Source organism: Gymnodraco acuticeps, unplaced genomic scaffold (genome assembly GCF_902827175.1).
Source record: "Gymnodraco acuticeps unplaced genomic scaffold, fGymAcu1.1, whole genome shotgun sequence".
NCBI lineage: Eukaryota > Metazoa > Chordata > Actinopteri > Perciformes > Bathydraconidae > Gymnodraco > Gymnodraco acuticeps.
The window spans coordinates 181615-208809 of record NW_022990949.1 but is presented as its reverse complement, the minus strand read 5'-3'; the positions used below and the strand labels follow the sequence as shown (position 1 = coordinate 208809).

The following is a 27195-nucleotide window of genomic DNA, read 5'->3' as shown; positions in this document are numbered from 1 at the left end:
AATGTTCTGTATTTGAAATATGTTCATTTGCATCATCCCTATCAAACTTCAAATCCCTTGATTTCATAAATAATTCTAAGAAATAACAATTTAATGATATCATGGACAATATAATATTTAATTTAGCAGACTGAAGATGTGAAATATTTGATTAATTTCAGGAAATGTACTATTGTATTTTTGCCTCTGAGATGTATTGTTGTAAGTTGCATGAAGGCGAAATACTCAAGTACAAGTACTGCACATTTTAATACAATTTTCTAGAGCAAATGAGCTTAGTTACACCCCATCACTTCCAGAAGCAATCACCATTTAATAAAATTAGGCATTATTTAGACGAAGACTTTGGGAATCGAGCAATATTTATCCTATCTAGTTTAAAACCGCTGACATTAAGAAGCTGTATTTAGAGAAAACAACAAAGCAATAGTGCATCTTCGCTGTGTAGACGCACACACACACACACACACACACACACACACACACACACACACACACACACACACACACACACACACACACACACACACACACACACACACACACACACACACACTCACGCAGATCATTTGCCAGACATTTTGCATTCACGTAATCTAACCTAAATGCAAAGCAGCAGGCGGTTTATCAGAGGAAACGCTAGCAGACTTGTATTCATTTATTACTTATTGTATGCATACATGTGGGTTTATCTGCACTCTGTGTTGACTGTGAGAGAATGTGTGTGCATCTGTCAGTGTGTGTGCTTCATTAAAGCTCAATAACACCGCCCTGCCAAAGATCAGTTATGTAATTGCACCGTTTTCTTCAACCCTCTTCTTGCCATCCGTCCACCTCCTTAAATCTCCATCATTTATTTCTTCTCTCTCCCCTTTTTGTCTCCCCCCTCTTCCTCTTTCATATATAATACTCTCATTTCTTCCATACATCTCCTGCAGACTTGTTATTCCCTTGCTCTCTGACACACTCATACACACCCCTCTCTTTCTCACACTCTCTCTTTTTTACCTCCCTCTCTTTCTGTGTCTCTCCAAGGTACAGTCTGTGCTCACAGTCTGTTCCTCCACAATTAATTTCTACCCAGAATGCAATAAAAGTTACCAAAGAAAGAAGAGGGGTAACACTGAGTAACAACAGCATGTTAATCAGTGATGCTGATGTGTGTGTGATTTATGTTGGGCAGTTCCCATGTGCTTGTGCAGTCACGCACACATTTGAAAGGATATGTACCTGTCTCTACACATGACGTTTTTAGTCGTTACATGTAAAAGCAATGGGGTACTCTGTGTTTTCAGCGTTCAGTCCTTTTCTCATCAGGCTGAATGGATTGCCTGCCACTTTGAGGCTTTTTCTATAACTGTTAATCATTAGCTGTGTTGCAGTTTATCTAAAATCAATTTCTAACATAATGACACACAGCTGTGGTTTTTAAAACACGCGTGGTGGTTATGTACAGAAGCATGACCCAGGAACATCTACACTGAACAAAAATATAAACGCAACACTTTTGTTTTTGCTCCCATTTTTCACGAGATGAACTCAAAGATCTAAAACATTTTCTATATACACAAAATAACCATTTATCTCTAATATTGTTCACAAATCTGAAAACATCTGTGATAGTGAGCACTTCTCCTTTGCCGAGATAATCCATCCCACCTAACAGGTGTGGTATATCAAGATGCTGATTAGACAGCATGATTATTGCACAGGTGTGCCTTAGGCTGGCCACAATAAAAGGCCACTCTGAAACGTGCAGTTTTGCTTTATTGGGGGGGTCTGAAAACCAGTCAGTATCTGGTGTGAGGGGTAGGATTAGGCTTAGGGGTAGGGGTAGGGTTAGGGTAATGTTGTGAATCGAGTGGCCCATGGTGGTGGTGGGGTTATGGTATGGGCAGGCGTATGTAATGGACGACGAACACAGGCCTCTCGATTCACAACATCTTTAGGGATTATTTTTTTTGTTTTAGGGTGTGCAAAAATAATTAATTTAGCATATTTTAGCAAAATTACCAAATTAAAAGGGCATTTCAAAGAAAGTCGTTAAAAAGCATTTTCAATTTAATTGAAATAAAAAAAATGCTGTTGATTTTTAACCTCCTAAAATACTTGGTTTCAGTTTTGGCAGAAATGTCTCGCTTAATATCATGAGGAAGAAAATAGGTTCTAATACCCTTAAAACACTCATTCAAAGTACACGTTTTTTAAATAATTGCTTTGATTGTTTTGGTTGTGTTTGAAGAAAAAACATTACAAACATTCAACAGCAACAAATTGTACAGTATGTGTCCTTCTTACTCTGAATACCATGCATTCCTCCATGTATGAGAATTATTTTACTGAATCTTCCTCGTACCAAATAAAAAGTCCTTGAGAAAAAGGACAGTGCATTCTTTGGATCATCCAAAGTAACAAATGAAAGATGATCGTGAGTTTCTGAAACAAAAGGCTTTTATGTAACAGTTTTAAAAGTGGGTTCACATATTAAAGGACCAGTGTGTAGTATTTAGATGAATTTCTGATCAAAAGTTATGTGTTTTCGTCAGTGTGTAACTACCTGAAACTAAGAAGCTTTTTGTCAGCGTAAAATAAGCCCTTCGTATCTGCATAGAGAGCTGCTTCTCTTCCAGTCAGATTTTGGAAACACTTGTAAAGGTAGGGATAAGCCGAGCAAAATTCGGTGCAAGATGCATCCCGACTGCTAGATGTCACTTAATGCTGCACACTTCTCCTTTAAGTAAGGCCTAAATGCATGAGTCATGATGAATTAATGCATGTATGACTGCAGGGTGCATCATCCCCCCATATACATGTTCCTGGATAACCTAATGTGCCAAATGTTTTAACGAATGGGTGTAACAGAAGTGTTTTTTTTAATTGTATATGTTGCTGTTTTTAAGGTGGGATGTACTCCATATTTCCTTTTTTAGCTTGTGTTAATCCTTATTTCAGGCACTTACACCAAAGTCATCTACCAGGTTAAAATTGACCAATTATAGGAGAAGGGACTACTACTAAAAATATAATTTTTTAAAGAGGCCCTTTTATGCTTTTTGGAGGTTTTCCAATCCCTGTCATTTTTAAATAGATGAAAATGGTCCGCAAAGGCTAACATCCCTGTGTTCCCTCTCTCCCACACACTCTCCCCCCTGCCTGAAACGCCTCCTTGGACTCCTTTGTTTACTTCTGTAACGACATCACAATGCAACACTATCGCTTCTATGGGCTAGCGATCCAACACATTGTACGTGATAAGGGGCGGGAAATCTCTGGTTGACCAATCACAACAGCGCCGGCCAGCTAACCAATCAGAGCAGACTGGACTCTGGTTTCAGACAGAGGGTGAAAAGAGGTGCTGTAGCACAGGCAGTATGAGAACAACAAAGAGCTTTTTGAACATTAAAGAATGGAAACATGTCACAATGACATAAAATATAATAGGGCCTCTTTAATTATATGATTTGTACCTTAAAGGTGGGGTAGGTAATTTTGGAGAAACCAGCTCGAGTGCGCTAGACTTTGAAAATACACAGCCGGAAAAAATCTGCCACTTCCTTACAGAGCCCCTCCTCCAACACACGCGAACGCGCACATGACCAATGAGGGCACGAGATAAGTTTGTGCACAGATGGAAGGCTGACAGGCAGGTAGGCCATCCAGTTACTTTAGCCTGGCCGGCTCAGATGATTGGTCGTGCTTTTTACAGTACTACGGATTCCACAGATTACATTTTCTATGGATTTTTTGTCAAAACATTTAAGATATTCATTGCTATCGGGATGTTAAGAGCATTCCATGGAATATAACAAAAAGTGTATCTCGAGCCGGTTTCTCAAACTTACCTACCCCACCTTTAAGATAGATGTAATTGCAACTGTTTTTATTGCTGAGAACAACACAAACAAGTTTCCTTTCAACGTACTGGAGCAGAAGCAGAGAGAGATCTTCAAACTCGTAAACATTCAAACGAAACCATCTCATTGTTACATACCAAAAAAGGGAAGTGAGAAAATGTATTTGGGGTAAACTAACCCTTAACAGAACAAGCATGGGATGAGGTGGAGTCAGAAACCAAACAGCAGCTCGATGTTATGAGCATCTGGACTGAAAGGCAATCCTCTCTCTTACTGTGTGTGTGTGTGTGTGTGTGTGTGTGTGTGTGTGTGTGTGTGTGTGTGTGTGTGTGTGTGTGTGTGTGTGTGTGTGTGTGTGTGTGTGTGTGTGTGTGTGTGTGTGTGTGTGTGTGTGTGTGTGGTTAATGTGTCAGTGGGAGGTCAACACCATGCAGTGGGTATCAGCTGTCACTTTTCCTCTCCGGGCTCCCAGATTACATGAAGCGAACCTGTGGAGGCCCAGACACCACACACACTGATGGGCGGGACCCAGACTAGGTGTTCATTGATCAGTCTGGAAGGTCAGGGGCGGGTGGAGAGATGACCCAGGAAGACGGGGGGTCGCCATTTGTCGTCTCTTCTCTCCACCTTACGAGCCAGAAAATCACTCATCACTGCAGCTCCACCCATCCTTACTCCCTTACTTCAGTGCAATAAATAATCTCTTTACACATAATGAGTCACAACCTGTTATGTCATTATTAATATTCCTGTCAGAGCAGGTTTTATTTTGTATATTTAATAAAGAAGCAGAGAGTCAAGCAAGCTGCAGGATGTTTTATTTCTGTGTTTGCACTACTTTTGTTTTATTATCTGAAGAAATGTAAAAGCTAACAATGTGTGCAGGATTATTTCTCTGTATTACATCCATGTGTGAATGTGATCATATGCCACACACACACACACACACACACACACCACACACACACACACACACACACACACACACACACACACACACACACACACACACCACACACACACACACACACACACACACACACACACACACACACACACACACACACACACACACACGCACACACACAAAGACACACACTCACTTTATCATTTTCTTTTATCATCCGCAGTATTATAAAGTCATTTATCATAAAAACACTTTACTGCTGCTGCATCAGCCTGTGGGGATCATTGTGGCTTTATGTAATGTAATTTAATGTTATGATTAGAAGTCACTACATAACAGTAAAATGAAACACGATTATTTTCACAGTATGATATGAAAAGGCTGCAGGTGAAGTTTGAAAGGAAAACATGTGAGTGTTATAATAACTCACATAATTAAATAATGATTGGATTCAGGGAGAGATCTTCAGACAAACTAACAAGATGCTAAACCTGTAATTCCCTTGTCTTGGAATAAAATATGTGAAAAACAATCAAGTAACGTTTTGTGATAGTTGCTGTCTGTTAAAGGAGAAGTTCAGTTTAGGATACATACAATGAGACAGGATTGTACATCTCTGGAAAGTTATCATGGCAGAAAACATGTTGTTACAGTCGTGAAGTAAACAGTAGGACAACAGCATTCACATTACTCTAAGTCATCCACCAGGAGTGTGTTTGTGATTGGTCAACGCGGTGTCTTGCCAGATGATGTTGCATTTTAGCACTGAGCTTTAGTGGGTCTGTAGTGCCGAGAGATAGGGAGTCAGAGACGGTGCAAGGAAGGTGCAAAGGGGTACTTTATTAGAGTAGAAAAGGACATGTTGTCCGGTTGCAGTCCGGGAAGAAGAGAGAGAAGTCAGGAGGGCACACAACATATATAATAAACACATAACATGTCCGTGTGGGAACAATACCCCCAACTGTAGTTCCATGTATGAATTATGAACCCAGTGTATAAATACCACCACAGGTCCATACATAGCCTTGATAATGAAGAGATTAGAGGATTGATGGCAGTCACAATCTGTAAATATGAATACACAGCTTGCAAATGGTTAGCTTAGCTTAGCATAAAGACTGGGAAAAGGGCTGAATTGTCTGGTTATGTCCTTGACATTGTTAATTGGAGAGAAGTGTAGGCCTACCCTGACAAATAGTCTTGCACATATTGTAATGTCAGTTTTGTGTATATTAAACAAACAAGATATAGCCTATGTTTTGTATTGATGAGCTAAGAGGTGGTGGTGCATTACATTACATTTAAAATTGTATCCGACTTTAAATGATTGCATTCAACCATACAGATTTGGATCAGCAAGAATCCTGAAAATACATTAGCTTAAAACATGCTAAATGCTTTGGCTACAAATAGGTTAACCCTTTAAAATGATTTTTTATGTATTTTGAAAGCAGGTGCATTCAGACGCAGTCAAAACAGTTATAACAGAAGATGTGTAGTAGGAGCCTGATTTCTTTTAAACCTCTGGCCAGGCTAACTGTTTTCTTTCTTTGTGCTAAGCTAAGCTAACAGACTGCTGTAAATTCATATTTCCCGACAGATATGAGTAATAACAATCTTCTCAACTCTCAACAAGAAAACAAATGAGCTTATTTCCCAAAGTCTTGTATGTTGTGTTAAAATAAGATTGCTTTTAGTTTCACACCAGCACCAGTATGTTATATATTAGTATGCATAGTGCAGATCATCTTCATCAGACAGTCTATTCTGTGAGTTTAATTGGTACCTCGTGAGTGATGGCGTATCACTAATCCTCAGAGACTGTCGCTGGCATGTCTGTACTGTATGGGTGTTTTAGAGAGATAGAAAAAAAGCCTGAGATAGATCAGAGGTTTAACGCACATCACAAGTTTCCTCTCCTATTTTCATGCAAACAAGGTTCACTAATCCAGGGGAATTACTGTAAATGAGCTATTTCCCTGGGGGGCCCCACCAGCACATCCATGTCTGCAAGGAAAAATGAAATGTTTGTGAAATGTTGGCGTTTATAAGAAAACGCATTTTCTTTTTGTGCATATAAATGATTTAAACAGTGGGGGCTCCTTATGAGGACTGAACTCACTTAATGTACTATCTATTTGCAGGAGCAGGTCCTCACACCCGTTGACTTTTGATGATTCATTCAAAGGCTGGGATGAAGATTAAGCATTTCAAAGTATGTAACAAGGCAGGAAACAGAGAGGAAGGAGATAAAAGTGCATAATATAGAGAAAAAGAGGGGATCAGGAGTGCCAGGAGCTAAGAGAAAGTGGTATAGATGGGGAAACTGAAAGATTGCCGCTTCTGTTTCTCCAGTCTGTTAGTTATGTGTCTTTGTAGGCTCTCTCCTGGGAAATGGAGGATATAACCCCTCTAAAGTCTCCCTGTTTCATGTAGGGTCAAGATCTTTTTGATCAGGGGTGACTGAGGATAAAAGCTCAAGAGGGGGGCGAGCGAGGGTGGGGGTAAAGAGTGTAACTGAGGAGGGAAGAATAGAGGATGAGTGACAGAAGATGGGGTGTAGGGAAAGAGGGTGATGGGAAGATGAGGTGGACAGACATGGATTTCACGGTGTCTGCTTCTCAGAAAAGATGGAGGGGGAACTCAGTCAAAGGAAGGATGTTTCTCAATCACCATCCTCCAGAGGGAGCGTGCCAAAGTTTGTTGCGGAATAGTTTCATGGATATAAAAAAAAGGCAGAGTGAGAGGGTTTCATATGACAAGAAACACAAGAGTCAGCATTGTTGGTGTGTGTTTTTGTGTGTGTGTGTGTGTGTGTGGCTGTTGAGGTGACACACACATGACATGGCAGGCGCAGAGCGTTGCTTCCATATTGACTCTCTCAGAGGGGGGGGGGGGGGGGGGGGGGGGGGCTCTACATCATAAGCGTCATATTGATTACAGAGACTATGAGATGAATGGCGGACACCAGATACTGCAGCCATATGTCCGCACAAAATCTGTGTGACCGTCACACACACATGCACACACACCAGTGGTGGAAGAATATACTTTACTACACTGTGAAAATAAATACTCCCTTTAAACTTTAAAGTAAGAGTCCTGCACATTAAACCTTAATTGATCTAAATAATTGAAGTACTAACAGTATGAGTTTCTTCACATTTTCTAAATTAAAGCACTCATTGTGCAGTACAATGTTCCCCGTCAGTGTACTTTTTTGTATGATGTTTATTGATGATGTTTAAAATCAGATAATGCATTTGACTGCTGCAGATGTTTAGGTTTAGTCTTTTATACACGGCAATGCATCATGTTCTATAAGATCATAATATTTGGCGTCATTGTTCTGTGAAAACCACATATCTCTAACAGGTCAACTTTCTATGAGCTCAGAAAAAAAACTCCCTGCTGAAGAATTCTGACAATATTTCTCTGGTTGATCCAAGAGGAGTTCTATATACAGTTGCAAGAAAAAGTATGTGAACCCTTTGGATTCTCCACACATAGCGTTGTGTGTTCTTTCCAAACAACTCAACTTTGGTTTCATCTGTCCACAGAATATGTTGCCAGTAGTGCTGTGGAACATCCAGGTGCTCTTTTGCAAATGTCAAACGTGCAGCAATGTTTTTTCTGGACAGCAGTGGCTAACTCCGTGGTGTCCTCCCATGAACTCCATTCTTGTTCAGTGTTTTACGTATCGTAGATTCGTCAACAGAGATGTTAGCATGTGCCAGAGATTTCTTTAAGTCTCTAGCTGACACTCTAGGATTCTTCTTCACCTCATTGAGCATTCTGCGCTGTGCTCTTGCAGTCATCTTTACAGGACGGCCACTCCTAGGGAGAGTAGCAACAGTGCTGAACTTTCTCCATTCATAGACAATGTGTCTTACCGTGGACTGATGAACATCAAGGCTTTCAGAGATACTTTTGTAACCCTTTCCAGCTTTATGCAAGTCAACAATTCTTAATCGTAGGTCTTCTGAGAGCTCTTTTGTGCTTCTTAAGAATAGCTAATTCAAAACTGGTGTGTATTTTTTATAGGGCACGGCAGCTTTAACCAACACCTCCAATCTCGTCTCATTGATTGGACTCCAGGTTGGCTGACTCCTGACTCCAATTAGCTCTTGAAGAAGTCTTTAGCCTAGGGGTTCACATACTTTTTCCACCCTGCACTGTGAATGTTTACATGGTGTGTTCAATAAAAACATGAAAACATATAATTGTTTGTGTGGTATTAGTTTAAGCAGACTGTGTTTGTCTATTGTTGTGACTTAGATGAAGATCAGAACACATTTTATGACCAACTTATGCAGAAATCCAGGTAATTCCAAAGGGTTCACATACTTTTTCTTGCAACTGTAAATAACTCACACAATACATCCCACTATTCGCTAAAACCGTGCTATTTCATATGCTATAACATACACAACAATTAGTAAATGACTGAAAAGAACAAATGGAAGATAGCCTAATTGAAGTAAAAACAACAAGAAACAGAACAAACTCTTATCTCTCCCTGTTAGAGGATCTTATCACAACCTGTCTCATGATACATAAACACATGGTGTACACGCCCACACACTCACACACGTTGTTATTATGTTTGCATAATTATTGCAAAAGGAGAGGAGTGTCACCTTATGAAATCAGTGTCACATAAGGCCCTCTGCTCACACAGGAGTCCCTCTGCATGCATGTCTTCCTCCAGTGTGTGCCTCTGAATATGTGGTGCTGTGCCTTTAAGCTGCAGGCGTGGCTCTACTACTACGACCCGCCCTTTTATGCATAACAGCCAACTCTCCTTCCCCCGGATCATATAGTGCAGCAGTCTGCAAAGAAAGTGACCACAATCGAAGCACATCCAGCCCTCAGAGCGGTGGGTACTGCGACCAAACGGAGACATTTACCTCAAATACTATTAACAACCGGAAAAGACGCCCATTGGATAATTTGAAACCTTTACATCTGAGGAAGAGGAGTCATTGCATTTTGGTTTGGACACCTCGCTGCGCCCAGCGGATCTATGAAGACGCGGGCAGGGTTTTTTACTCCCAACACCAGGTAAACCACCTTTTTTTTTATTTTATATACTGCAACTTTTTCCTTAGTGGCATGTTAGCACACAGGCACAGAATAAGGACAGGTTCCACGAGGAGTTTTTTATGTTTTTGGGGGTTTTCCCACCGTGACTGCTGCTGCTTAATTACCTGATTTAGAGTCGCAGCTGATTTCTTTGAGTTTAACAAGGAGGAATTGAACCGGGAGGAGGAGCTAAATATACTTTACATACGACACCGTCGTCTGCACAGGTTCATTGGCAGCCAGGAGGAGTACCTGTCTATCTAATTAATCTATTTAGTTCTAGTTTAATCTCCCTATTTTCTGCCAAGCAGTCAGCAGAAAAAACCAAAAAACTGCTCTCCTCTTGCTGTCAGTATACTACTAAAGCATTGTCATGTTTGAAAGACTGTTGCGAAACTTGTACTTCTCAGCAACGGCACAGAGTAGTTTAACTTTAACTTTGTGTAAAGATAGTCGGTGTGTCACCAGCGTTTTGTTCCACACATCTATGGTTCTCTTAAACCTTTTTATAATGACTATTTTCTAGCATTAATTGGCTAATTACATATTTCCTCAAATAAAAAAAAAGAACAAATCTGCATGGCTCCAAATCCTCATGTCTGTGATTATAATAATGAGAATAAGGCTCGGTTGTGACACTGTTGGCTCTTTCTCTCCGCAGACCGAGGGAACAGGGTGTGATTCATCCCCCCGCCCGTAAGCACTGATGCCGGGTATTAGCACCACCGCGCCTCGGTATGAAAACTGGGACATGGAGCACCTCGACCACTACCAACATTATTTCTACGACGACCACCACGACCCGGATGAGGATTTCTTCAAGTCCACAGCGCCTAGTGAGGACATATGGAAGAAATTCGAGCTGGTGCCGACCCCGCCCATGTCCCCTATCCGGGCAGTGGAGGGGTCCGGCCGGGTCGGGCTGCTCTGCCCGTCTCTGGGGGACAAACTGGAGTGGGTTGTCCCAGTTTTTAGGGCAGGACGATGAGCAGCAGCAGCAGCAAACAGCAGCAGCAGCAGCAGCAACATCAGCAGGAAATCCCCTGCAAGCTGACCACCTCCAATGACTCTTATGGGAACCTCAGCTCCATTATTATCCAGGACTGTATGTGGAGTGGGTTTTCCGCCGGACAGCAGCTGCAGAGAGTTGTAGGGGAGAGACTTGCATCCTGTCCCGGGACGGGGGCCGGTGTCAAAGTCGCCGCAACAGCCGCCTCTGTGGTTGGCTTCCCCGGGGAGACAGCAGCAGGGTGCCCCCGCAGAAGCGTCGGCTCCAAGTGGACTGGCTGCGGACTGTGTGGACCCCGCTGCGGTGCTCACTTTCCCGGTAAACGGTGGATGCAAGAAGCAAGTGTCCTCCGGTTCAGAGTCTCACACCGACTCATCAGGTCAGTAACATATAAATGGCATGTTACTATAATGGATCTTCTCCCGGCTATTTCAATAATATTCCTTATCGAAAAAAATATAAAATATGTGCATTTTCTCTATTTGCCCACCTACATTCCAGTGAGGATGAAATTGGATTTTTTTTTTCTTTATCTGACCTCATATGTGATGTGTCACTCCACCGTGTAGTTAATATTTTTGCTCTGATAAGCCATTATCTCGCAGTAGGGGTTGGCATCATGGCACATGATCACTGCATTGCGTTACCTTGGTGCATGCAACACATGCTTCCAGCCCAGAGTGACACGCCCATTGAAACATCTGCTGCTTGGCCCTGCTCCAGCAGACCAGCTGCTCCCTCCCCCTGTTCCTCCAGTCTGACTTATGATAACAATATCCTCTCTCCACACTCCCCAGCTTCGGATTTGACATGAATTCAATAAGACTGCTCATTATTATTGGAAGTTTATGTAGCATGAAAGGAAGGGAAAATTGACCCTGTGTTTAGTTATTGTATCCAGACTCCAGGCCTACTTTTGATATCCATTTCCACTCTGTTAACTCATATGATTGAGATTGGTATGTAGGCCTGCCATGTGATGTTGGACCATGCATAATGGTGTGTGTGGAATGTCACAAAGGGAACTTGTTGCTGCATTCCTCCACTCAACAGGCTGCAGCGCCAATTGTGTCAGTGGGTGGATTTGGTCCGAGCCAGCCCAGGCTGTGAATAGAGCGGGATTAGCCGTTTAGGAGGTCGGCTAGGCGTGCAGAATGCTTTGACGTGAGTTTGGAGGCTGTGTTTCACACCGTTTCAGGGGGGTAATATGCGTTCAAAGAAGAGGAGAATGAGCAATCACAGGACATACATGTGTGCTTAAGCTCCTACAAATAGGCATTATATAGGGCTGCTTGAAGGAATCAATTCTTCATGCCTTGTAATGTGAGATGACATCGTTTGTCATATAAATGTAAATAATAGACAGGCAGCCCTCCCCTCTAAAGCTTTCCCCTCTTTACTGTGTTAAATGGCGCTTAATACTTTCTGAGCAGTGAAATCCACAGAGGTGCAATTCATTTAAAAAGTGTGTTTCAATTTACAAGAGCATTGAAAATCTCTCAGGAGTCTTGTCAGTTCGCGGGAATCAAGTCAATAAGACCTTTTTCCTCGCGATTAATACCCGTTTCCACTCTGGTGGTTTCAAGCGTGTGCAGCGTTGGTTATTAGTCGGCTCATTTTAACAAGAAGAGTGCTTCTTAACCCGACCCCGACTCTTATCCTCGCTCTTGAGTGAAGAGACGGAGCTGAACTAATGCAGTGAATAATCCCTGCGACTGTGTGAGGTCATGTGGAAGTGTGCATTTTTAAGAAGCACTTATTCGTGTTAGAAAGCAGAAGTGGACTCATCTTTCAGCTGTCACTTGCAGTTATTTAGCTCATGAAACACATCACTTAATACTCTATGCTCCTTTTCAGATGATGAAGATGATAACGATGAGGATGAAGAGGAGATCGATGTGGTGACGGTGGAGCACAAGCAGCAGCAGCGTAAACCTCGTCGGATGGTCAACTCTCGCAAACCAGTGACCATCACGGTGCGAGCGGACCCCCTGGACACCGGTATGAAGCGCTTCCACATCTCCATCCACCAACAGCAGCACAACTACGCTGCCCCCTCCCCGGACACACTCCCTCAGCATGTGGAGCCGCCTCGGAAGAGGGTCCGACAGGAGGCCTCCTCTCACTCGCACCTGAACTCTCATCATCATCATCATCACCACCACCCAGCCTCGATCTGGCCACGCCCCTCTGAACTCAGACAGCAGGAAGTCTCATGTGGCTGGACTCAGGTCAGAGTCGCCTGACCTCAGCGCCTGCTCTCCTACCTCCTCCTCACCCCCTTCATCCCCTCCCTCTTCCTCCTCCTCTTCTTCCTCCTCCTCTTCCCATTCCCAGATCTCCCTCTCAAAGCCCCCGCTCCTTCTGCCACCTCTCAAGCCCCCAGTCCTCCGACTGCGAGGACACGGACAAGCGCAAGGCGCACAACTTCCTCGAGCGCAAGCGGAGGAACCGACCTGCGCTCGCGCTTCTCTCGCTGCGGGACGAGATCCCGGGCCTGGCGGATTGCCCCAAGACACCGAAGGTGGCAATCCTGACTCGAGCCACGGAGTACTTGCAGCAGCTGCATGTCAGTGAGAGGCAGAAGGCCCAGGAGAGGAAGCAGCTGAAGTCCAGACAGCTGCAGTTGCTGCAGAGGCTGGCGCTGCTCAAACGCTCCTGAGCGACGTGGGGGAAACCGGCTCTCACCACACGCACACAAACACTCACAGAACTGAATACATGAAGGAGAAGAGACACTAATGTTCACTTTGATTTGATCACGTTGGAATAGTGCGGGTGGATTTAATTGTTTTTGTTTTCTATTTTTGTGGTTTGCACATTTAGCTTCTGAGTGATGGACAAGGCCGTAAGCTGGTCAGGACGGCAAGCTAGGGACTGATCTTATAGGGCGTTTTTACGGGCAGATTAATATGTCCATGGTTATTGAATATAGGTTTCATGCTATAATCCCCCACTTGCTGAAAAATGCTCAAAAATGTTGCTTGTTTACGGGAAGGATTGCTGTGAATGAAGCAGCTGCTAGTTGATCAACTCACATTTTTCTACCTGCTGCATGGTCTGGTCAGATGATTTCTTGATTGTGATGGGGCTTACCCAGCAGATATGTCCTCTCTTTCTGTCTGTCATTTTCTAAAAGGCCCTCTATAGATTCTAATGTGTTGTTCTTTACAGCCCTTAGCTCCTTAGCGCTTGGCAAACAACTTTCACATTTTGTTATCAAGTTGTGCCTTGTTTCTGATCTGTTTTCTTTCCCATTTTCTTTTCTATTATTCTCGATCTAACCTCATTTTCTTGTTCTTTTCTTACCACCGTTTCCCTCGTCAGCAGTTGAGGCATGTAGCTTTTATGCTTGCTGTAGTGGGACTGTACTGAGCCATGTAACAAATGACGTTACAACTGGATACAATATATTCTGCACCTCTGGAATAGCTCAGGTTGAGTCCTAAACTTCTGTGCCTGCAGGTTTTCAATTCAGTGTTTTCCTCTTGCATCGTAGACATTTCAACAGCAGCACCACGCCCACAGTAATGCCTGATTTGTAGCATTAATTGGATCAAGAAAAATAAGTTGCCATAGAATTTCTTTGAGAATAATCGTGTTTTCAATCAAAAAACACTATGAAGATGTTCACCAGGATCATTATTGTTATTGTTGTGCCATGGAGACCAGTGGAAAGTTGAATGTTGGCTTCAAATTATTATCAACCAAAAAAAAGATATTTTAGAGAATGGCTTCATTTAACCTGTATGTTTCGAGACATTTAAAAATGCCAACATTTGCTTTGAGATGAAGCCCAACGAGGTCTAACTGTACATTTCTTTCATCTTGCTGTCTGGTCAATTTGTTTTTGTTTTTGCATTCAGTGTAACGCCTATAGAAGCCTTTCAATGTACGTAGACTATCCTGTTGGATGTTATGTTTATAGTTCCCTTACTGTACAGTCCCTTCCAAACCAAAACCAGAGCTGTCTACTTTACTCATCCTAGTTTTTGTTCAGCCCTAAAGCTTGCTGGCTTTTCAAAGATAACTCAAAGCTTCTATTTTTGTTAATAAAAAGATTATGAAAAAGAGTCGAAATGAAACACTTACTGAACATTGATCACACTAGACACTTTGTCGCCAGTTTTTTTTTTTTTTTTTGCGAAGCCTACTTGTTTTCATTACTGTGCATTGTCTGTTTCTGGGGTTTGATTTATTTGTACAAGTTCACAAAAGTTTTATACTATATTTTCCTACAGAGTTGTGTTTCAGTGTGAGCTAATGACTGTTTTTGTTATTGTAGCTGGTGGGGCTTTATTGGTGGTTATGTGCTGAAAATTGTCTGCTTTTTATCTGGAGTTGAAAGCACCTGAATGCTCCTGTCTTCAATCCAATCACTGTAGCTGTAGCACTCTGTTAAATGTTTCGCGGTGTGCAGGGAGGAGGGAGGACTTAAGAGGATCTACCGATTAAACTTGTGTGTAGCCTTGAGTAACCTTATGCTTTCCCTCTGCCTTTGTTTTAGTTTTTTTGCAAGGCCGATGCCCCCTATTGTTCCCATAAGCCATGCAACAGAACACTGTAGCCCTGAAATAGTACTGTAAATGGCATGAGTAGCGTACTCTGCTATTACTAGCACTCAGGAAACTCCCACGTGTAGCTTGTAGCTATTCTGATAGGGCCAGAGGCTGCGCTTGAGGAAACACCCTCTGCTTTATTATGCTGTAACATAAACACAGACCCACACTGATGGAAAGAGAGCATTAGATCAGGGGAATCATCATGTATGTGATTACATATTTATGTCCCCCTTTCTAATTCAGCACAAGCCACCATAAGCCCTGGTTTTTATTTTCTCTCAATAGGGTGCACCCACAGCAGCCCCTTTTGTTTATTGTTTGACTTGTATTGGTCACAGGTTTCTGCTGTTGGCACAGTCAGTGGATGTTGCTTACTGACTTTTGGAGTTTAACCATGGTGATTTTGGAGCCTTGTTTCAGCACTTTGTTTTTTTCTGTACCTCATAAGCCTCTATGTATGACGAGTAAGTCCGGTAAATAATAAATTCATGGTTTGACATCATAAATTATTGTTTTGATTGTTCTGGTTGTTTCTTGCACACACACTAATGAATGATCATCTCACCTGTTTTTTGACAGCACCTTGGCCAATAAAAACATACAAATAAATAAAAACAAAACATTCATAATTCTCTCCTTTTTTTGAGAAGCTAGTGCAGTAGCACTTACTTTGGTTATAGATAGGAAATGTGCAGGATTCTTGCTTTTTAGTTTGTTTCTTCATGGTTGAAGTTACTGCGTCAGCCAAATGAAATGTAATGTTATCTTATAATTGGCTTGAAATACTATTACATCTTTAGGTGGTTTTTTTCAGAGTATTTTTGTACTGCTCACAATTGTTTTCCATTAAAACCACCTGTACGAGTAAACACTCATCTCCCTATTCACCATTTCCTCAGAGCAGTCTCCAAGGTAACTGATCCTGGCATCTTTGCCATGGCAACAAGCATCTGCAGCAGAGCTCCGTCAGTTTCCATAGAAACAATTATAACTACGCTGCAATCCACCATGTAAAGGCATTTCTTAAACACCGTTAATGTTATAAAAAATTGCATAATATGTTCAAAAATGCAGCAAAAAGACGAGATACATTCTTATTGACAGATTTTTTTTTTTTTTATCCAATTCGTAACATGTAAGTCTGCAGGAAGCTTTGAATTCACACAAAAAGTCAAAAAACTGAAAAACAATTACATTCTCGAGCAATTACATTCAATGAGTCTCATAAAGATGAAGGAACCTTCACACTATCCACTGCTTGTTGCCTAGTAACAGAGCCAACCTCTCATCTCGACGCCCTATGCGCATGCGCTGTACCAGTCAGCTGGGCGCCTAGGAAAGAAGCATCATGGCGGCGTCCGCTGCTAGCGTGCTGTGTGGCTTACGCAGAGCCATTGGTACCGTCTTTGGTGGTGATTTTAGGAGCTACCGGCACCGGGAAGTCCAAGCTGGCGATAGAGCTCGGAAGACGGCTTCAGGGAGAAATAATCAGCGCCGACTCCATGCAGGTAGGAGGACTGTTAAACTCCAGGAAACAAGCAGGGAGTCCTTGACAAGGCAGCCATAATGCTCTTGATAGCACGCTAAACGTTTGAAATAAGCGAGTAAAGTCAAACTAAAACATCTGCTGTTCAGTCAAATGATTACAGACGTGCATACAAACTAGTAGGCTGTCTTATAACTGTGTGTTTCCGAATGAGGAGTTTGTATGTAGCGATATTTATGCTACCCACGCAAGCTAACAGGGGTTAGCTTAGCTTAAATCAGCAAGTCAGGTAATGAACATGACTTAGTTTGTCAATGTAATGCGGCCATTCCTCTACCATGTTCATTAAAGGTCTACACTGACTTTTATCCAGCTCTAAACCTCACCTCAGGTGCACTGCAGGGAGACACAGCAGCTGGAGAAAACAGACATTTAACACAGTCATTAGAGGTCTGTTTGAATGAATTAAGTCATTTAAACTTGTCCTTTAAGTCTTTAAAAACTCACACACAGGTAATAGAGGATATTAACATAGAAGCATTGCTATCAGTTGATGTATACCAGCTGGACTGTCATGTCTAGCTTCTATCTCTTAGTCATGGTGCACACTTTAAAAACTAAAATATATGGATGTATTCAATGTTGTTGACTGTCGATGAAATGCATGGTAAAGTTATCTCAAGACCCAAGGCTGTGGTTTCTAAGCTTTATGATAATAACAGACATGTTTTATTAAGGTGTAGTAAGGTTACAGAACATAATTGTTATTGTAAGTTTAGTGTGACAAGTACAATTAAATCCTGAATGAATCCTTGATCAACCATATCTTAAGACAAACATTTCAAATAACATGAATTTAAATGAAATATCCATGCAGCCCAGAAGAAGGAAGTGCACCAATGGATGTAAAGCATGGATTTGTTTCTGTCTAGAACTGTACTATGAACATCTACTTTATACAGTATGTATATTTGACAATAAGAGTGACATGTACAATATGAGCCAGACATATTAGCACCATTTTTGACATTGTTAGCAAAATAAAATACATTTACATTGACACAAATTCAATGTGTTTATTAGAGGATATAAGAATATATATATATAATTAATTTATAACCATTCTGCCTTTTGGCATTTTTTGTGTATAAATAACACTAATAGAAAAGGTATGTTACTTGGGCTTGCAACAACTCACTATTGATTTTAATCTGACAATTTGATTATGGTTTAATAAAATAAAAAGTAGTGGAAAAAATGGGGCCATCCACATTTCTCAAAAGTCAAAGGTGATGTCTTGTTTGGTCTGTTTGAAAAAACTCAAATATGCACTTATATTTGATATATAGTGGTGCATTAATAGATAGGCCTCTACTTTAATTTAGTTATCAATATCAGGAAATCTAGCTTATAATTGTTCTGTCTGTCTAATTGATAAGTCCACTTATTGTTGCAGCTCTACACATTATCTCCTCTTCTAGAATGTTGACAACTTTCAAATAAATATAAGGGTTATATGACAGAATATTTAAGATGAATAAATATAAAATGTTATATTGTAGCAGTCGTTTTCTTTAGAAATAATACAGTGTGGACTCTGTTCTATTTATGAGTGAATGGAATCCAGTCATAAATCAGTATACTGTAACATTGAACTTTTTGTCATAAAGAAATGTTTGTTTGTTCTTTTATCACTGTCTCCTATTGTTTTTGCAGTTAAAATAAGCATAGATTGCTATATTTAAACCATAGGACATACTTTCTCACTTCCACTTGTGTGTGTGTCACAGTGACATTTATAAAACTCCAAGGCGTGGTGTCGTCGCTCCTCTCTCTCTAAGCCCCGCCTTCAATTTAGGTTCTCAGGCTCTGTTGCTGCACGCAACGAAAGGGCACGCACGCGAGAAGAAAAAAGGTTGGGTTACCCCAGCGCTCAGATGAGGAAACACCGACTTAGGACTTAGACACACAGTGTGACCGCTACATCTAAAGCAGCCTGCAGTGATTCCTCTCTGCAGAGTTTCATCACCTTGCTCCTGTTTCAGCTGTCTCTCTCTCCTCCTTCCTCCTCCCCTCCTCGTGGCGTTGGCATTTGTCCCTTGGAGTGTTGTGTCCCTGCGGGGGAGCGCCTCTTCAAGCAGTCACCTGGTACTGGGTAAACTGGGTTACGCTAATAACATTTCAGCCCAGAATATCTCAACGACCCTGCGTGTTGGGAGAGAAACCGTGGCCTAGATACGGCACGGCAGCCCCGGCCTATCTCCACAATCCTTGGCCTTGTTGCCTCCTGTTGGTGTGTGTGACAGCCAGGCAGACATACAGAGAGTGAGAAAGGGACTGCTTATGTGAGAATGAGGCTGTGTATAGGCTAGAGCTGCCTGTGTTGTCTTTGGGATAGGAAACAGTCTGGCTCTTGTTTGGGAGAAAGCTGCATTGTGCTGAGCTGGTGCATATTCAGCGCACGTGCTTCGCCGGCCCAGCAGCTGATAGTGAATGGACACCGCTTGTGGCCACTGGGAAGTGTCTATTGTCCCGGGGAGAATCGGTTCCCACACTCCCCTAACACTCCTATTGTGTTAAGATCAACCCCCTGCCCCTGGCCCATTCCCTCAACACACAGTTCATTGGACATGCAGGGGGGATATTATTCACTCATTAAATGAACATGCTATCCATGACACACACACACACACACACACACACACACACACACACACACACACACACACACACACACACACACACACACACACACACACACACACACACAAGCAAGCCCTGCTGTACTGTCCAGGGAATGAGGCACTGCCAAATAGTGTAAACCCACGGTTTCCTAAAAGTCTGAGCCCAGGGACCAGCGGGGGTCCCTCCAGCAACAAACATCACTGTTCCCCCGCTCCCTAGTTGGCATTTGGAATTATGGGAAAATGTTTGGGTGTACAGTATGAGCATATTTAAAAAGAAAAACGTATTACAACCCTCACTGTACCTCACCCATATTATAGCAAATGTGTGTCATAGGGTGTCTCGTGGGTGTGAAATGTCTCTAATTAGCCAGTTATTTCAAGCCTTTGGAAGCTTTGCACCATAATCCAAGTTCAGTACATTGTGCTAAAATATATTTTAAAGTGTTTTTTTTGCCCTTTTTACTTTTTTTTATGGATGGATGCAAATACAATATTTATTAGATATCTGAAAAATACTGATCAAATAGCTGGATTGGTATTGGTGACAATGAGGCCTATCTATGTAATTCTATGTTTGTATAATATAAACACAAACATTTTAATACGATACTCGAAACCCAGGTATTGGAAACGGGAGAAAATATTCAAATATTTCTTGTAGTGCATGTTCACACATTTTTAGTTTCATGTTTATTTAACTGTTTACAGTTAAAAATACTGTTATTACTATACAGTAGCATTCAAATATATTGGTAGACTGTGGCATTTTCTTAAGGTTTCGGAGATTCCTATTTGAGCTCCTGGGCCCACTCTTTGGCAGTGATAATCTGTGTCTACTGGTTAGTAAGGGACATATTTTTGGTTGGATAGGGAACATTTTTAAAAGTCTCTAGGATGTATATTGTGGCTTACATTTTCAGTTTGAGAAAGGTTATACTAAAACTGTACATTTCTGGTATAGTAGGACTGTAGGTAAGCGTTAGGATGACCAGTAATGTGACTACACATTTGGAATGAATGTGTCGTCTCAAATGTTCATATAATCATTTCAAATCGTATACATATGTCTTATACTCTGATTGCCTTTTACTCGTTTAAATAGTATTTTTAGTCCTATGTTTAACAGAGACATATTTTTAGGATTGACATTGCAGGAAGGGCAAAAGCTGGCTTTGCAAATGGTTAAGGACTGGGGGGTTTTATGGTTTAATGGTGGGGATGTTTAGATAATGCCTAAGAGAATTGATGGGTGGCAGACGCATGAGGCAGTGACGAGGAGGAAGAGAACCGATATCCGAGGGAACAAATATCCGCCATGTTTGTTAGCCACCCTGCTAGCATATCAACGGCTAAAGCTACACGGAGCCTCCCTCCCCCCACCACCCACCCCACCGCTCCAAACACCACGGTAGGCCGCAAGCCGGTTGCTGTAACGGACAAAGACAAATATCTGCAAGCTGACGACATTGTGCATTTAAGCAACAAAAATGGACTACATATTTTTCATCTGAACACTAACAGCCTGAGACACAAACTGGCTGAACTCACGCAACTATTCAAGCATATTATGCTTTTATGAGACCAAATTGGACAATTCCATTACAGATTCAGAGATTGAAATTGAAGATTATCTTGTAGTGAGAAGGGACAGGGAACGTGAATGGAGGTGGTGTCTGCATGTACATACATAAAGACACCAATTTCAAAAAACCGTACTGACCTGCATCATGAAAATATTGAATCTGTGGGTTGAAATTATTTTTGACAATGCTAATCTGTAATAGTCGGGACAATCTATAGACCACCGGAACAGAGTGACTTTTATGATACATTAGATGGATGTTGGCTGATGTGGGGGATGTAAGAGACAATTATTATTGGAGACTGGAACACGGATATGCAACGTAAAGACACGTCCGTCTTCAAGTCCTTCAGTAGGATTTGTGATCTGCACGGCTTCAGCCAGCTAATCACCCAACCCAGACGGGTATGTGAAACAACACAAACTACCATTGATCTCATTCTGACCTCTGACAAGTCCAGGATCTCCAGTAAAGGGGTTATAGCATGCGGTTTATAAGTGATCATTATATGATATTCTGTACCCGCAAAAAGCTAAAACAAAGGGCCGGCTGTCACAAAACAGTCATATCTAGAGAACCTCAAAAACTACTCTAGCGAGGCCTTTAACCTAGAACTGGAGAGCCTGGACTGGTCAGATGAGCTCAGTGGTACACAAGTTGAAAGAAACATGGCTTGGTTTCAAAAACAAATTCTCTGCAAAAATGATTTGGCCCCCCTAAGAACAACCAGGATAAAAAAAAATCGCGCTGAACCGTGGATGCACTCCGGCATACTGACCGCCATGAAAACCAGAGACAAAAAATGCTCTGAGTTTCATAAAAGTCAGTCAATGCTTTCCAAAAGCACGAGCAGTGAACTCCAGGCCCACGTGACTGAACTAAAAATTGAAAGAAACAGACTAAGAAATGACGTAAGCTCCATGATCAAAACTGCCAAAAAGAGTTTCAATCAATGTCAAAACTGAAGAAAACAAAAATAAACCCGTGAACTTTGGAAATTACTCAATAACCAGCTTGGCTGCAATAAAAAACTTAAAACGAGATTTTCGAACTTAAACATAAAGACAGATAACAGACTCATCACAGACAAACTGGATGTGGCCAAGTACTTGAACATTTTTTCACAAACATAGCCACAACTCTTGTAAATAAATTACCCTCCCACTCAGGGCTTTTTGGAGTAGATCACATCATGACCTACTACAAAAACCTAGGGGTACGCAAAGATGATTTCAGTCTAGCAAGGGTAACAACAGCAGAGGTACTCATTAAACTGAGCGCCCTCCAACCTAACAAGGCCACTGGCCACGACAATATCCCCTCCAAATTCCTCAGAGACACAGCAACCGCCATCTCACCAGTCATAGCTCACATAATTAACCTCTCCATAAAACAGGGAAAAGTACCCAAAGACTTCAAAATTGCAAGAGTAACCCCCCTGCACAAAAAGGGCAGCAAATTGGACCCAGGCAACTACCGCCCTGTTTCTATACTTACCTCCTATCGAAAGTCATGGAAAAAATAGTATATGAACAGGTCGAAAAGTACCCTCGCGGAAAATAAACTATCTAGGAATTTCAATCTGGCTTTAGAACATCCCACTCCACTGACACATGCCTTCTTTATTTGAGCGACCACATCAAACAAGAGGTGGACGAGGGCAAGTACTGCGGCATGGTGATGCTGGACCTACAAAAGGCTTTCGACACTGTCAATCACCCCATTCTGATGACAAGCTAAAGCAATTGGTTTTGATAAACTATCGGTGAGCTGGATTAAATCCTACCTGGAGGGGAGAGAACAGATGGTGGAGGTAAACGGTACTCTGTCCCCCCCCCCTCCAGTGAGCTGTGGTGTTTCCACAAGGAAGCATATTAGGTCCGTTACTGTTCCTAATTTATGCAAACGACATGTCATCAGCAAGTGACTGCAACTTGTTCCTGTTCGCGGACGACTCAGCCCTGCTGGTCTCTGACAGGGGCAGATTGCAGGTTGAAAAAACCCTCAGCTCCGAGCTCGGCAGAATCTGCACCTGGCTCGCCGATAATAAATTATCATTACACCTGGGTAAAACAGAGTCCATTCTCTCAGCAAATCCGACAACTTCTCAGTTGCAGTGGGTGACATTATTGTCACAAGTAAGAAGGAAATTACATACCTAGGATCTATTCTTGAGGCAAACCTCTTCTGTGACAAAATGGCATCCAATGTAATAAAAAAAGTCAATCAAAGAACTAGATTCCTATACCGGATCTCCTCTCTGGTCAACAAAAACACCCTGAAAACTATGGCAGGAGCACTCATTCAAGGGTACTATGACTATGCTTGCACGTCATGGTACCATAGCACCTCCAAGGCGCTAAAAATAAAACTTCAAACATCGCAAAATAAACTGGTCAGACTACTGCTTGACTTTTCATCTAGAACCCACCTCACCTCTGCCCACTTTGATAACCTAGGATAGCTTAGAGTAGACGACAGAGTACAGCTACTTGCAATGGGCCTGGTCTACAAGATCCACTACACTTCTATGGTACCCATGTACATGTCAAAATTCTTCCCAAAGGTCAAGGAATACCATGATCATAACACCAGAGGGAGCTCCACAAATCATGTGAAACCCAGATTTGGCACAAAAAAGGGGAATACACGTTTCGCAATTATGCCACATCAAGGTGGAACGCTCTTCCCACAACTGTAAAGGAAAGTAAAACTATACTTACATTCAAAACCTCTCTTAAAGAGCACCTTCGGGGGAGAGCATTGCAAAACTGGCCCCGGTAATGGTACAAATCTCAACCTGGTCCTTCAATGGACAGCTTCCCCCCCCCATCATATGTATATACTCGCATTTTAGACTCTGTTACTAACTGTATATCTGTAGACTTGGTATGTCTTAAATGTCCGGTTTAGGATGTATTAGAACGAAATCTAAAATGAAAATTGTAAATAAGCAATCTGTATGTAAAAAAACACCTGTATATAAATTGTAAATAAGCCATCTGTATGTCAAATATGTCTTATATGTCTTAAATGATATGATGAATTGGAAATGGGGGACCCTAATGTAAACAAGACGAAAGTCTTTCTCTGGTCTGCATCCCCTTAACAATTATATGTTTTGAGCTGTACTGTACTGTACCCAATATACAAGCTGTTAATAAACTTTTCAATCAATCAATGGGACTAGTTGGCTATTTTCTTCTCTACTATAGAGTGGCGAAGTCACGCCCATCTACTTCCGGTCCATGGGACCTTATTTCGGCAAAAATAATGTATTGAAGTCAATGGAGAGAGAACGTATCTTTCGATCCCGTTGAATTGTGCCATGAATTACACATATGATGTTTGTCAATCTTAAAAAAATCATTTTTTATTAGCTTTAATATGAAGTAACATTAAGTAACCCAAAATGTTAAACAGTAAGAGTAGTAGTCATATTTCGTGAACCCTTTGAAGAGTACTGTCACCGGTGTGAAAATTCTATAATACACAATTTAAGCCCAGGGGAGAAATGCTAACGCTACATTAGCATCTGCGATCTTTTCTACTTCACGCTATCTGCACAAATGGTTGACATTAAACATTAAAAAGACCAGGCAGTTCAGAAAGAATCAAAGGAAGGCAGGCAGCTTTGCATGACATTCTTCTGGACTTGTTTCATTGTAGTGATAGTGAGGGTAGTCAATCGTTTTGTTGACAAGACAGTAGTGACGGCCATCTTGGTGACGTGTGTTGTGGTGCGAGACCAGAGATGTAGTTCATTAAGCGTTTCACACAACAAATGTGTTACTTCACAGTTTTACGACACATTTTGTGTTTTTTTGACTTGCAAAATAATCTTTTTAAATTGACAAACATCATATGTGTAATTCGTGGCACAATTCAAACGGGATCGAAAGATAATCTTTCTCTCTCCCTTGACTTCAATACATAATTTTTTTGCATTGCTTTTTGTCGAGGGAACCGAAAGGAGTTATCTACCGGGTGTTTAGGACTGCATCACTGTGGCACTCTATATAGTGTGACTGTAAGCTGTATTCTGGGTGCAAAGCCATTTTATCCTTTGAGGATGAAGTTGCTCTGTTCCTACATTTTGAGATTGATTTCAATTGTGTATAGACTTTCTTTATTACTTTATTAAATATACGAAAGACAAACTTCACCATGAATAATTGATCAGCTTCTCTTAAGGGAATTATAATTTCCTCTACAAAATGATTATACAACCTTGAATGTAGAGCAGATACAACTTTAACAAGCCTAAGTGGACAATTGAGAACTGTATTTGTTTATTCAATATTCCACATCCAGGTAGCGACCCACTGTGGCACTGAAGTTGTTGCGTTTAATTGGCCGAAACATGCTTCTGAGGCAGTCAGTAATGGACAGACATTTGGTTCATCAAGTGTCCACCTCAGGGGATGAGGACGATTTATTCAGGCCCCATGTGGCCCTTGCAAAGGCATTATTGGTATGAGAAAACATTTGACACGGCCGGTGCCAGTAAGAGGATAGAGTGAGGGCTTCTTCACAGATGATTCATGTGGAGGACGCAGCAGTACTGAAACATTACACCAGTTTACTCAGGCTGTGGAGCATCATTAAACGTTGCTTCATGTTCTGCTGCCAACATTTTCATTCAGTGAATATACGAGCGGACCCCCGTCTCATCGTTATTTAACGGATATTGACAGCTCAACAAAATAGTGCGTGCCCGGTGTTTTATTCATTTTTTGGTCTGTTGCTTCTTGCACCTCGTTTTTCCACTCTTTTGTCACAAGCAACTCAGGGTTATTTAAAGAGAAGATCATTTTCAGTTTCATATTTGTGTTTTTTGTGTGGAGGAGAGAAAAACTTTGGGATTTTAGGCAAACACACTACAGGAAAGGTAAAAAACAAACAAAAGCAGAAAAGGGCCCCTTTAATCAGTAATGTCAAGGATCTGAATGGAAAGTTATGCACCCTTTAGCAAACAGAAATGACTTCATCAGTAGGCAGTGGCGAGCCGTGACTTTTATGCCTAGGCCCTCTGACCCCCCCCCCCCCTTCCCTCGAAAAAAAAGAAGAGATATTACGTCACAGCGTATACTTCCAGCGGAATATTCAAAACAGTGGCCCGGGATGCGAAACGTATCAATGACAGCGACCCTCTACCACACAAAAACAACATGATTTATATAAACACCTATCATGACAGGGCACCCACAGCCAAGTAAACAATTACAAAGGAATTAAGTCGGCACGGCGGCCCGCATTGAAAATTACTTAGGCCTACCTTTGATGATCAAATCACTGAAACACAAAGTCCATCCTTCTGTCCTTTTGGATGAGCACTTGCGTGTCATTCAGCTGATCCTTTGCCACTCCAGTTTATCATTGTAACTCAATCTTGAAATGAACTCGGTTAATAATTTCGCAACGATGTCACTCACTATCACTGAAGTGGAATGCATCATGAACAAACTTATGCTAATTATAAATCTATCGATCATAAATCTATCGATTAGATTATGATTCGAAATATAAAAGTAGGTAGACATGTGGATATTATCCGGCTGAAACAAAACGTGCCATTTATCTAACAGGTTCGTTTTCCACAGACCTTATTTCAAGGCTATTTTCCAAAACCATATGGAGAATCCCATTGCTTTCTGTCGAGGAATCCGAGCGAAGATTACTTCCGGGTTTTAGGATGCGTCACTGCACCACTTGCAAAGTTGACTTATGTTGTTGTGAAAATCAATAAAACATTGACCGAAAGAAATGTATCTCAGTGTATCATACTAATACAAAGTCCACTGAGTATTGGCTGAAACCACCAGCATGGTTTTGTTAATACTGCATGGAAAATCTGAATTATTCACACACTTTCCAGCCTCCAATCAAAGTTAGTGGTTTGTCCTGTGCAAAAGAAGAATTTGTCATGCTTACTCAGCTGCTCGATGCATTAACTAATAACACTTGTCATCAATAAACACATTGTTTGACTGCAGGGTGTAAAAAGAGGCCTGTTTGAGTT

General features: G+C 41.6%; 2 protein-coding genes across 2 annotated transcripts in view; both read left to right on the top strand.

The window, feature by feature from the left end:
• Positions 1–9571: 9571 nt before the first annotated feature.
• On the top strand, positions 9572–15927 carry myclb (MYCL proto-oncogene, bHLH transcription factor b). The gene is given in 8 exon segments (XM_034235057.1): positions 9572–9825; positions 10508–10807; positions 10809–10850; positions 10852–11070; positions 11072–11234; positions 12713–13020; positions 13022–13195; positions 13197–15927. Coding segments are annotated over 7 exon segments (1482 nt in total). The 5' UTR covers positions 9572–9825; positions 10508–10552; the 3' UTR covers positions 13518–15927.
• An 808-nt stretch (positions 15928–16735) lies between these two features.
• trit1 (tRNA isopentenyltransferase 1) overlaps positions 16736–27195 on the top strand; it is a 46932-nt gene continuing 36472 nt past the window's right edge. Inside the window, 2 exon segments of the mRNA XM_034235039.1 lie at positions 16736–16810; positions 16812–16925. Of these exon segments, the coding sequence (XP_034090930.1) occupies positions 16766–16810; positions 16812–16925 (159 nt within the window). The 5' untranslated portion in view covers positions 16736–16765.